General features: G+C 41.8%; 1 protein-coding gene across 1 annotated transcript in view; it reads right to left on the minus strand.

Annotated features, from left to right (window-relative positions):
- Positions 1-13,860, minus strand: part of LOC137429266 (copine-4-like) — a 197,883-nt gene that overhangs the window by 67,789 nt on the left and 116,234 nt on the right. The window contains exons 11-13 of the mRNA XM_068119238.2: positions 12,280-12,413; positions 11,423-11,477; positions 9,756-9,807 (exon numbers count right to left, since the gene is read on the minus strand). Coding sequence (XP_067975339.1) covers positions 9,756-9,807; positions 11,423-11,477; positions 12,280-12,413 — 241 coding nt within the window. The remainder of the gene's footprint in view (positions 1-9,755; positions 9,808-11,422; positions 11,478-12,279; positions 12,414-13,860) is intronic.

Consider the following 13,860-nt stretch of genomic DNA (forward strand, 5'->3'; position numbering starts at 1 on the left):
CAGTGACCAAATCAGTTTGTGAATTTGTCTGTCCTTTGTTTTATAAATGGCCTTTTTTCAGCTTGTTAACGAATACGTAATATAATTTTACTACAATGTACTATTTTGCTGCCATTTCTGTTTTCCTATATTTGAATGTTTATGATCGGTTGAATAAAACCATTTACTTCTACTACTACTGAAACTAAAATTTACACTCGAAAATACGCGAGTAGCGAAACCGTAGCGGTGCATTCATTTCACAAACGCATGGCTAGCAATGATGGGGTTTGGGGGAGGCCTTGTCCCTATGGTCACAGAAACAAACCACGACACAGATGCTTCAGATTACCTGATAGACTCGTGTCAGATGAAACCTGGAGATTTCCTCCAAATTAGTTACGTGGGGAAGAAATCAATTTGCTATTTTGTAGGACAGGTGCACCAATGAACAGGTCACTGTATCTTTCCTGAAACGGCTTTCAGAGAAAGTGTTCATGTAGCCTGAAAACGAAGATGTCTCTTGGACAGAAGGGTTTCAAATTAAAAGCAAATTAAAACATCCCACCTTGGATGGCCGAAACCATATAATTTTCAGTGAAAATCCTTTGCGTGGCTAAATACATGTACACCGCAAACACAACTGAATCGGTACTCTCATAATCACATTTTGAGGTACAACCAGACTGAAGGAATGTGTTGAATTTTGGGGAAAAAAAGTTTATTTTAACATGATTAACAGGATAACTGTCGTACTGTGTTGTTTATTCCATTAAAGTACGGTAATTAACATTATTTACACGTTTTATCTTTGTTATTTTTCCTTGCTACATAATACTGGTGTAGGGGTTTGTTTCTGCAATTAGTGCCACCAGTTTTAATGGTACCACAGAGTTTCTTAGACCACCATGAGTACTAAACCATCACTTAGAAAAATTATGTCTTTTTTTATTATTATTTTCTTCCACCTGCACTCTCAATGCCCCAAATTTCCAAACTGTATCAATGTCCGAGCTGTATCTCAGAACCGACTGGGACTTAAGAATGAAATTTTGCATCAATAATTTCAATTGAAAGTATGTGGGATTGACCTTTTTACCTTGACCAAATTTAAGGTCAGGACCCAATTATAGACATTTAACCGTTTTCACTAAAACTCGACTGAGGTTTGTCCGATGAGAACGAAATTGCCCTCCATAGATAGCCTTGAGCAAGACACATTTACACCTCATTTACATCATAACACTCTGTGTTAAAGGTCAAAGTCTTACACCCCTAGGAGTACGAAATCACCATTTAGATTTTTCTCCCTTTTTCTGCCAATGTCCAAACTGCATCTCGGAGTTAGCTGGGACTTTTGGAATGAAATTTTGCAACAATAATATGGATAAAAAGTATGCGCGGTAACATAACTTTTTGACCTTGACCTAATGTTAAGGTCATGACCCAATTATCGACATTTTAACATTTTTCATCATTACTCGACTTAGGATTATCCTATCGGAATGAAATTGCCCTTCATAAATAGCATATAGCAAGGCACATTTATGCTTAATTTACATCATAACACCCCGGGATGAAGATCAAAGTTAAATGGCCATATGAAAAAAATAATGCATTTTTTGTCATAGTTCATAGTTTCCAATGTTGAATCCCAAAGTGAAGAATCCACCTAAGATATCCTAGTTTTGTATTTTATTTAAATTTTCTGAAATTTGTAGAATTAGTTTTAACTTGGAAGTTGTGCGTTATGATGTGTAAATAAAGGTGTAAAACATCTGATTTAATGCAATTTAATTCCAGGTTATAAGAAAATAAAAGTTGAAAATTTTGAAAGGGGGTGTAGACTTTCTATAGGCGCTGGATATATGCCCCTCACAAAATGTCCACCCATCAGAGCTGAGGATCTGGTCACATGACAGGGGTACAGCAAATCCTACACTCAGCAGATCCAAGCCTGGCTACGCTGTTGTTAGACTATTGGTCTCGTTTTTTTAAACAAATGAGCACTGATAACAAATATCATTGCCCAGTTATACCATGAGCATGGTACAATAGTGGTTGGGGAAGAATTGGACTGCAGTTTCATCCACCGGATGAGGAATATGCCTTCCACGGCTTTGGCGACACTGTGTACACACCCTCTTCCCCACGGGTGTAGTTTTGTAGTTGCTGTTGGCTAAATACTAGGTCATCTGCCTCACATCAAGGATTCCACTACCCCTCTCAGCTACCCGAGTTGCTACAAACCGGTCCAATATGGATGGGTGATTTTTAGGAGACACCATCTCCTTATTGGATGGCCGTCGTCTCCCGAAGGGAGCTCATCCGTCTTTTATGTCAGTGATGGGTGTCGGTTTAGTCGCCAACAACCCGACCATGCGGCAGGCAGCACTGGGTTAGATGTTACTAGCGGCAGTCTCAAAAGACTGACCTGATTCCAATGACTTGACTCATACCGTTCACATCTCAATGCCATCATTGGAATACTAAAAAACACTGGAGTCCCCCTATGATGAAATTGAATCTCTGAGCTTGAATGTCTGATCTGCCCTCTGCCAGTGACTCCGTGACTCCGTTGGTGAAACTCCCAAAATCTAGGCTCACTGTTTACCTCGACTCATTTATTCCATTTATCCCTTGCCTGTGGAACCAACTTCCTCAGTCTGTTCAATCTCATTCTTCTACCCTCATTAACCTTCTCCAAGCCTACCCCACCCCTTCCTTTCCAAGTTATTGTGTTTTCTCCCCCTCTCCCTCACTCTCCATTCCATTTTTGTCCCACTTCTGTTTCATGCCCAGTTTTCTCCTTCCTCTTGTTGTGTTAGAGCTTGTATCCAGCTTGTTCATCCCCAGAGTCCACTGTCCCCTCCCCTTGCTCCCCCTTGCCCATTGTTCCTATATACAGTAAATGTCCCTCTGTTGTGTCCCTCTACCATACTGCTGGTGTGTCCCCCCACCCCTCCCCACCCCACCTTTTCCACCATGTTTTCTTGTTCTGTCTTCTAGTTCTTGACAAACGTCGACAATGTGTAAAAAAATGAACATCTTGAAAAGCTAATTTTGGAGAATCATCGGATTACTATTCATGAAACTACAGAAGAATAGGATGTCAGTGGAAGCAATTATTCATTCTCACTTGAAATTCAATCAGGTTGGTGTGGGTTGCAATGGACCTCGTGTTTGATCGAGAGGAAAGTTGTCGAGCTGTTGCAACAGTGCTCCAGAGGGGAAGAGATGATTTATTGAAGAACATTGTGATTATGGTATTGAGACTTTGGTCCATAATTTCACTCCACCCCACAGTCAAAGCGTGCCAGCATGCAAAGTAGAGACATTCTTGGTCCATTCCTCAAAATAATTCAAGGTTCAGACTTCAGCCGGAAAGCTTGCAGAAAGTGTTGTAGTAATCTAATCTAATGCAGAATTTATTATATGTGGGAGAACCAATAATGCACTCTGCTGTAGTTAATTTTAACACAATTAAAGGAGACAGGAAATAGGCATGAAATGACAGCCAAGTATGATTGATGTCTCAAGGAGTCATTTTTACTGCATAATGATCACACTCACATGGAAAATGTGACTAAGCATCTCCAGCACAGATGGGTTTGGAGGTTGAAACTCAAACCTCATACAGTCCACCATTTTCACCCTGGTATTTTAATCTCTTTTCACCACTCAAAGACATCTGGGTGGCATCAAGTTTGAGAATGATGAAGATGACAAAGCATCTGTCCTGAAATGGCTGCGTACCAGTCCCATAGATTTCTACACAGATGGCACCAAAGCACTACCACATCGATGAGACGAGTGTGTAAGGTTAGCAGTGGAATAACTTGATAACTGGGTAAAGTTTCGTCAACTTCCCCATATATTTTTGATTTTTTCGAATGAGAAGTCCCAGTCATCATCAAGTCTACTATCGCCTTTATTTAAATTATATTTGGTAAAAAAACAAGAATGGCGACAAAAGTCACCGCACTAATGGTGTAGAGTTCACTCCATGATGCCTCATAATACTCATTAGGCCTGCTGGCACGAATTCCTGCATAATGAAGTTATTTGACTAATCTGATATACTCATGATTGATATACAGTCACGTGAAAAAGTAAGTACACCCCATGTAAAGTTTTGACTTTTTCAACATATTTCAACATATAGCTACAGACTTGGCATTTAATATGGAATTTTTTTTTTTCTTGACTTGGGTTTACTTTCTCAACTCAGTATATCAATCTGGTGAGTTTCTTTTACACTTTGGTGATTTATTTGTTAAAAGAACCATGTCACTGATTGTCTGTCGCAGCAAGAAGTCAACAACCGGATTATATCACAGGTGGCGTGGCAAAATGTACGGACAGGTGCATTTGATGATTCTCTTCACAGTCGGGTATACAAGGGTTGTTGCGTTCTGTATTAGTGGAAAACAACTACTGCACGTCTCCAAAAGTTATTGCCGCTTCCTCTGGAGATGGTCCGTCAACTCGACAATGCTGTTTGTCATGGAGTGGCGGCTTTACGAAATTACGGCATGAAACAGCGTGCTATTGCTCGGCAGTATGGCATCACTCAAGGTCAGGTGTCAAAGATCCTGAAACGAAATGCTCAGAGGGGTGTCCCTACTCCAATACCGAGGCCAGGACGTCCCCGCAGAACCACAAGGAGGGATGATCGCCAGCTGCACCGGTTAGTCACGCAATGGCCGTACCAAGTCAGCTAATCGGCTTAGGGCTGAGTGGCAGCAACTGACAAATGTGCCTGTATCCAGAAGGCTAGTCAACCAATGACTGGTTCAAGCAGGCTATCGTGCCAGGCGTCCCCTGAGAAAGCCACGCCTGACCAGACAACACCACCAGCGTCGATTGCAGTGGGCCAGAGAGCACCGTCAATGGCAGCCAGGACACTGGAATCACGTAATCTTCAGTGACGAGTCTAGATTTCTGGTCTATCGTCAAGATGGCCGCGTACGAGTGCGCAGACAAGTGCATGAAGCCTACAACAAAGATTGTATAGTGCCAAGAGTCCAAGCTGGAGGTGGCGGGGTGACCGTTTGGGCTGCTTTTCATGCAGGGGGCAAAACTGACCTGGTTGTTCTGAATGGAAACCTGAACCAGTTCAAGTACAGGGCCATTCCGGAAGAAACATTGCTTCCATTTGCTCGTGCGGCCTTTCGAGGAAACTTTGTCTTCCAAAATGACAATGCACGGCCTCATCATGCTCGCATGATCCAACACTTTCTTGCTGACCGTGGTGTAGAGCATATGGAGTGGCCTGCCAGGTCCCCGGATATGAATCCGATAGAGAACTTGTGGGCAGAATTAACGCGTTAAATCGACCATTTGGACCAGCAGCCGACCTCTGTGCGTGAATTGCAGCAGGCTATTGTCACTGCATGGCAAGCGATTCCTGTCCAAACCTTGGCAAATCTCGTGAACAGCATGCCTCAACGTGTACATGCTCTCCTGAATGCTTGTGGGGGTTACACGAAGTACTGAACTGTAATTTTACTGTCCGTAATCCCAGCCGTAATTTAGCTTTTATTTTTGTTAAAATTTTTTTTGGCTAATGTGCAAAATAAAGAGATACTTGTGGAAAACGTACAGAAGTTTAACACAGTACTGTCCATGAATTGAGTTCGATATCAGTTTACATCACATTCAAGGATCAATTTATTTGTTTCGAAATGTCAAATGTGGTTTTTGTTTCTTTTAAAGGTCAAATTAACAAAATCTAGAATAATTTCAACATAATTTCAATGAACTTTTGGTTCTAAGACATCTTGAAAAGTAAGTTCACCCCCAGAAAAAAATTATTCCATATTAAATGCCAAGTCTGTATTTGATCTTCATTTCAACAATATTGACAGATAAAGGTGATATAATATAACAAATATCATGAAACATTTACATTTTGTAGTCCATTGTATAATTTAAATAAACATAAATGCAAATTTCGCATGTGGAAAAAGTAAGTACACCCTTGGTTCTAATAGGTGGTATTGCCCCCTTTGGCAGAAACAACCTCAAGTAGGCATTTCTTATAACTGTCTACCAGTCTCTGACATTGACTGGGAGACATTTTTGCCCACTCCTCCATACAGAATTCTTTCAGCTGTACGATGTTTGAGGGGTTTCTTGCATGCACAGCTCGTTTCAAATCCCCCCACAACTTCTCGATGGGATTTCGATCCGGGCTTTGACTTGGCCATTCCAGAACCCTCCATTTCTTTCTTTTCAGCCATTCCTTGGTGGATTTACTGGTACGTGTAGGGTCATTGTCATGTTGCAAGGTCCACCTTCGGTTGAGCTTCAACTCTCCGAGAGATGGCCTCACATTATTCTCAAGCACCCTCTGGTACAATGAAGAATTCATCATGGATTCTATGATGGTGAGCTGCCCAGGCCCTGATGCAGCAAAGCTGCCCCAACCCATTATATTTCCACCACCATGCTTTACAGTTGGTATCAGGTTCTTGTGGTCAAATGCTGTCTTTGGTTTTCGCCAAACATGTCTTCTGGTACTGTGGCAAAATAGCTCTACCTTTGACTCATCTGTCCAGAGTACATTGTTCCAGAAGTGCTTGTCTTTGCCGAGGTGTCCATTGGCAAACTTTAGTCTTGCCCTGATGTTCTTTCTGGACAGCAAAGGTTTCCTCCTGGCACACCTCCCATGTAGATCAATTTTGTGCAGCCTCTTTCTAATGGTGGACTCGTGCACTTTGACATCAACAGTGGCAAAAGCTACCTGTAGGTCCCGTGATGACATTCTGGGGTTCTTTGAGACTTCTTTCAGCATTTTGAGGTCTGCTCTCGGGCTGAACTTGCTGGGGCGGCCTGGCCTGAACAAGTGGGCAGTTGTTTGGAATCTTCTCCACTTGTAGATGATCTTCCGGACAGTCGAATGATTGATTTAAAATTGTTTGGAGATCTTTTTAAATCCCTTCCCAGACTCGTAGGCATCTATAACCTTCTTTCTGAAGGCCTCAGAGAGCTCTTTTGATCTAGGCATTGTGACGCCGCACACTTCAACAACAAAGAGCAAACCAAACTAAATGTCTGAGGTTTAAATAAGACAGGTTCCTCCAAGGTCCTCTCTAACGATGTTCTAATCATTTGCACCTGAGCTGGTGCACCTGATTCTAATATTACGTATTTGAAGTAGTGATAAATGTCAGGGTGTACTTACTTTTTCCACATGCAAAATTTGCATTTATGTTTATTTAAATTATACAATGGACTACAAAATGTAAATGTTTCATGATATTTGTTATATTATATCACCTTTATCTATCAATATTGTTGAAATGAAGATCAAATAGCTGTATGTTGAAATATGTTGAAAAAGTCAAAACTTTACATGGGGTGTACTTACTTTTTCACGTGACTGTATGTGGATTATATTGTGATGTAAAAGTCTTAAGTCTCACATGCTTGGTCTCTACAAATGTGAGGAAATCTCTTTCCTGATGCAAGATGTACATGCAGGAAGCCATGGCACAAAACATCACAGTGCTAGTCATTGTCGTAAGCAATGGAATTGTAAACGTGATGTTTGATTATAATTGTTCACGACTCAATAAAAAGCAGTTGTAGCTAAGCAATGCTTGTCGATGTAGGCCAAGCTTCACAGATCCTTCTGTTTCTATGGGTTGACCAGCCACCATCAATAGTTGTCAATGCCTGGAACTCCAGTGAAAATGGTGTCTCTTTTAGTTTTAATTGTTATAATTACCCTGCATCTCAAGGAGAGTACAATTTAAACCAAACAAGTATTATTTATTGATCAACTGAAGGGTTGCGAGAGAAGCAATGGATGAAATAAACAGGACATTTATCGAGGAATGCAAACCTCCTTGGGAGGCAAGGAGAAGCTGACATTTCTGGTGTTAACCCCTTTTTTTTTCTTTTTTTTTTGTATACAAGATCGAGGCTCGTGAAAGAGCGAACATTAATCACACAGAAAGACAAACAGACACATAAAACAAATAACATCGGGAGCGGTAGACAAGATGGGGAGAGAGGGGGAAGGACACAAACACAACATTTGAGAGCAGGGACCGAGAGACATGGAGACATCGAGAGAACTGTGGGAGGGAGAGGGCTTTGGGGGGAGGCATAGGAAGGGGGGGGGGGGGTGGGAGAGGTATAAAACATATGGACACTGCCAGGAGCATAGCTTGGTGGAGGTATGCTCTCTACCGAGTGCCGTTCTAGTTACCCTCGCCAGAGGAGAGTGTATTGCATTCGAGTCCATTTGTTTGTCCGCACAGAATAAATACTATTCATTCTGCAACCTGGCAGTATATAGTGTGGCCTGGCGTTGGCTTAGCGGTTAGGGTGCTGGCTTGGGATCCTAGGATCCTGGGTTCGAATCCTGGTCGATCGCTGAATTAACGCCAGGGGGGTTGACTCAGCCTGCCATCCTTCCGAGGTCGGCAAATTGAGTACCAGCTTCCTGGGATGAATGACCACGTTGTGTACCCCGATTTAGAATAGGTACACCGTATCCCTGCGCATCGTAAGAGCGTGACCAAGGGTTGGCGTCAGGAAGGGCATCCGGCCATAAAAACATTGCCTCAAACAGGGAACCATGATTGTCATGGGGCCCGCAAGGCTAACCCCCGCTCTAGTGGGGAAAAATGGCCTTAAAACGATCATTCATTCATATATATTTCATTCATTCTGCAACCGTTGGTCCGATTGACGGGAAATTTTCACCAAATGTGCATCTCCTCCTTTTGAATTTTTTTTAATGATAATTATGACGTTATAGGTCACGTGGTGCGGGCGCCATCTTGGAAAAATCGAAAAGAATTGCACCTCTATATCTCTGAAAGCGCTGCATAGAAAAAATTGAGAAATGAGTCATTGTAAAGAACTCTCCATGGGGAATAAAATATGTTAATGATGATGTAATAGGTGCCTCCACCTATTACATAATTCGACAAGTACAAAACTTCATCCGATCAAGATAAATTTGAGCGTCACCTAGGAATAAATTGGTGGAGAAAAATAAATAAATTATGACTTCGTTGGTCACGTGGTTCGGCCGCCATATTTGTTTTAATACAAAAGCCTTAAAAAACACATCCTGGTGAGGGTCTGCAATCTCTGATTGCTCTTTATTGGTACTTTTGTTATTAAAAGCAGTCTTGGAAAAGTGCCACGATGAGCTATCTTTACATGGATATATACCTCAACACAGATATCCAAAGCAGAAATTTCCCTTGAGGAGGGGGCAAATGAAGTCGCTACACCATCCATCATGTGACCCATAATCCTCCTTTGAGGTTTGGTTGAGATTGGATGAGTACGGAGCGTCTATCATCCCTGCATCTATCAAGTTAAGATTAGGAGAAAAAACTCAGTTGTGTGAAGTTCCTTGTGTTTCAGTTTTCCGTAAAACTAAACTCGGTTCATGAAACCATATCACCACCAATAAAGCATGAGTACTTAGTAATATTACTGCTACATGTAGTTAGTCAGCTATAATTATAGTATCAAGGCCTGGTGGTAGCTTAACGGTAAAGTTGGCTGGCTTAAGATCTTAGGGTCTTGAGTTTGAGCCCCTCTCGCGCCATTGAAATAACATCAGGTGGGGTTGACACAGCCTGCCATCCTTCCGAGGTCGCCAAAATGAGTTCCAGCTATCTGGGCTAATAAGCCATTTGAGTATCCTCAAAGGTCACATGTTCTTTATAGCACTGTACCAATCAGCACATAATCCGCTAACACAATTCTCACATCCATTTCAAAATCTTCAAATCTCTCACCTGCACACTCTGGATTTTCCTCATTGAAGTTTATCGGGAAATCGTGTGAAACCTGTGGAGATTAGTGCTGTTAGGTCATTGCATTGCCGAATTTCAAAGAAAGATTTTGTCATTGTTCAGACTGTGTGACTGAGCAGTCAACCAAGCATAATTTGTGCATAACATATGATTGATAAGTTGGGGGTACTAGGTTAACAACTACCAAATGTGTCCAGATTCTCAGCTAAAACACCGTCAAAACTTGATGTTTTTTGCTTCATCCTTGCTGTGGTTTTATCACGACACAATTATACGGACTTCCAAAAATGTAATCTCGTTCTCTTTGTTGTGTGACCCTCACTGGGCTGGCCACTTCTGAGGGAAATGATTCGGGTAACCTTTTCTCTGGTCAGATGCCGGGTCTGCTGAACACCACATGAAGATGTGGCGGTGACCACTGATCACAGACTTGGCCATGGCAGGAACTTGTGCTTTGTGCAGGCTGCCGATGATAACTTAGCCACTCTTTGTCAAAAGAAACCGGGGGATCTATAATGCCCATGAGCGGAAACCAAGGCTGGCCGAAGGGTCTCCATCTTAACGTCCAACAAAGGGATCGCATGCTCTTTTATGGAATGCTTTCCCTGTGAAGCATCAGGGTGACAGTTCACAGTCAGTTTGGTAATTGGACCCAGACTGGACAGTTCGATGGTATGCTACCTCTGAGTTATGCTTCCAGCCCGTCTCTAAAATTGATTGCGCAATGAAACTGCAATAAAGCAGTTGTTAACCCATGTGTACATCACAAACAACATGAAGCAATGCATTTGTCATCAAATGATTAAACCGTTTGCTTCATTCCACAGTATTAGTAAAACGAAATAAGTGAAAACAGAAAAAAAACTAAAATGTCACTCGGTAGAGCGCGTACCTCCACCAGGCTGAACAGTTTGTTTTTTATCCCACTGATAGGCCGGATCTGGATTCAGACCTGAACCAAAATCTAATCGACATGTCCTTGTCACCTACCCAACTCATCCACCTACTTTAGTCATAAGTCGTCCACAACTTTTTTAACAATCATGTTATATATCACTTTTCGCTCGATCTCTCAATGGTGAAGAATCACTTTAAAAATTAAATAATTCTCGTATCCGAATCCGTAATCAGATATTCATCAAAATTGAATCGATTCGATCTTGTAACACACACAATCTGTCCACCAAGTTTTGTCCGAATCCGTCCACAACTTTTTGAGATATCCTGCTATGTATCGTTTTCGGCCCTATCTCCCAATGGTGAAGAATCACTTTAAAAATTCTACCAGCCGGATCAGAATCCGGATCTTCACCAAAATCGAATCATTTCATCCTTGTCACACACTGAACCTCTCTGCCAAATTTCATCCAAATAAATCTCAAACTTTTTGAGGTATCTTGTTCACAGGCAAACATGCAGACAAACAGACAGGGGTGAAAACATAACGTCCATCCACCTTCGGTAGCGGAGGTAAAAAAAAAAACATGAATAATATTCATCCTTATTCCTTGACATAACAATCTAGCTCTGCAAAACCAGCATTCATGGCAATTGCTGAACTGACAGTTTCATATCTGAATTCATAAATAAGAACACAACGAAGCGGACATTTGCATCCCACCTTCGCCAACAAAAGCAAATTGACCAACCTCGGAATTGGGTGGAATCTTCGCCCCAAAACCGAAAGCCGGAAACATCTTGTCACTGAAAGGGTTAAAGATATCGAAACATCACCATGCAAGCCTAGCAAGGTGCAGTGCAAATGCACCAACCGGCCTCAGCATTATCTTGCCAGGGTCAATAAACATCAGCCTACTTGAAACATTCACTCGAGAGTACAAGTTCTGGAAGAGCTTCCAGCACTCCATGAGAGCATGGTTTATCTGAGTGAGTTTCATTACGTGTTATACCGTGAAGCTCAGACACCGAGGCACTTTCAATGCCAGCATTTTGCCGAGATCAATGAGGCCAATACACGAGCTCAGTGCTGATGAAGCACAAAGAGCAAAATAGCTTGGTCCTGGATTACTTGAAAACTTTTCAGTGGTTCCTTTTGATCTCGGTGGTGATTTAATTTGGAGCATTCGTCTGCAATCGTCGTTCTGGAGAATTCCGCTATTGCACAGGGAAGTCTATCGCCAATAAAATGTAATCCTTACAATGTGAAGCCTTTCTATGATCTGGTCATTGTTTGCAATAAAATTCAGTATGCAGTTTGGAATCAATAAAAGGAGGAATCAATTGCAGTCCATGTTGTTCAGCATTAAGGGGATAGGAATTGAATTTCCAAATTTCATTTCGGAGTTGCCGATGAGCTGTGTGCCTCTTATTTGTAACGGCCTTGAGATGCAATGTGAAACGGCACTTAGATCGATGGCAAAATGAAGAGGTACAATTGAAATGCAGTGTGTTGTCAAGGTCTTCGTTGTCCGGAATAATGTCGATACCATACCAAAACCGTTTTCCGGAGCATTTGTAAGTCAGCAATAATTGTGAATAAGCTCACCTGTCGTAGTCTTGACAAATCTCACCAACAGCCACCAAGGCCTTCAAGTACTCGTTAGGTTGGTAAGGGTGGATGTAGTGTAAAGAGCAGGTGTTTTGAGGATCTCCATTTGATGCCGTAAAATCAATCGCAACCTGCACCAGATGAATGGTCCCAATGGTAAGAACTTTCATTTTCTATCCTGAGTGAGACCTAAATATATCGTACACGTATTGGAACCCAGCACCCACCAATTGTTCAACTCTAGAAATCTGTTATGACCTACTGTATCTACACCCACATTCCTCCCCCACCCCTTTCACCAAACCAAGATGGATGTGAGTCACCTTGTGTTTCATTTTCCTTATTTCTTACTTGCAAAATCAGATGTACTTTTAACCTTTATGGCAATATTATTCTGTTCATCCCTGCACCTGTCCTTTTGGCCCAAACTTTTTATTTACTAATTTGTGGCTTTAGAATAGCTGCACACATCAAGATAATCCTACAATATTAAATGAGGCAATTCTCTGTATGTATCTGTGCCTGCATGTATGTGTATATACATTGCCTTCAGAATGAATTCACACCCCTTCACGTTTTTCACATTTTTGCCTGAATTAAAAATGTATTAAATTGAGGGGGTTTTTTGTCACTGACATACTCATAATACTCTATAATGTCAGTGGAATTTTTATTTTTTTGGAAAGTTTTACAACATTATTAAAAATGAAATACAGAAATATCTTATTTACATAAGTGTTCAACCCCCTTTGTCAACACTTCGTTGAAGCGCCTTTGGCAGCGATTACAGCTTCGAGTCTTATTGGGTATGTGTGTATCAGTTTTGCACATCGGGATTTGGGGAGTTTCTCCCATTCTTCCTGGCAGATTGCTCAAGCTCCGTCAACTTGGATGTGGAGCATCGGTGAATAGTGGGGCGGCTTAGCCCAAATATTCAAAAGAATTGTGCATTTTGTGAAACAAGCACCAAATTTGGCACAAATGTACATTAATATGTTGCGAACATTTTCAGATATTGGGCCACTTGAAATTCCGTAATTTTTTTTTCAAATTTTTTCAAATTTCGTAATTTCAAATTTTTCGGGTGACACCGTCACAATTTCGGTCTTCGAGGCCGGCCGATAGGCAAAGTGTGACCGGAAGGGACGAGGTTCTCCTGACCACGTGGCCCTCGATCTGGGAAGCGAGAGGCGTTCCATTAGTGGACGCGCCCCTCACGCCCGACTTTTGGGCGGCCCCGGCAGGCCGTTTGTTTTGACGTTCCGTGACAGGCCCCGCACCCCCACCTCCGGGCCGACCGGAAGCTTGTGCTGAGTACATCATACCTGAACAACTCAGTGAGGCAGAACACAGCAGTGCACACCAGGGTGACCCCTTCAGTGCATAAACCAATTAACCTGTCCACTGCAGGGCATATAGAAATGAAGTTATTTTCTGCATATAATAATAATATAAGTTCAGTTCTATATAACAATTTCTGTTATCACCACTACCACTACAACTACCACTACTACAAGCTTTGTCTGGAATTTTGTGGACTAACAGACAAACAGACATACAGACAAGCTGGGATCAAAA

This window comes from Myxine glutinosa, chromosome 6, assembly GCF_964187855.1.
Source record: "Myxine glutinosa chromosome 6, kmMyxGlut1.1, whole genome shotgun sequence".
NCBI classification, from domain to species: domain Eukaryota; kingdom Metazoa; phylum Chordata; class Myxini; order Myxiniformes; family Myxinidae; genus Myxine; species Myxine glutinosa.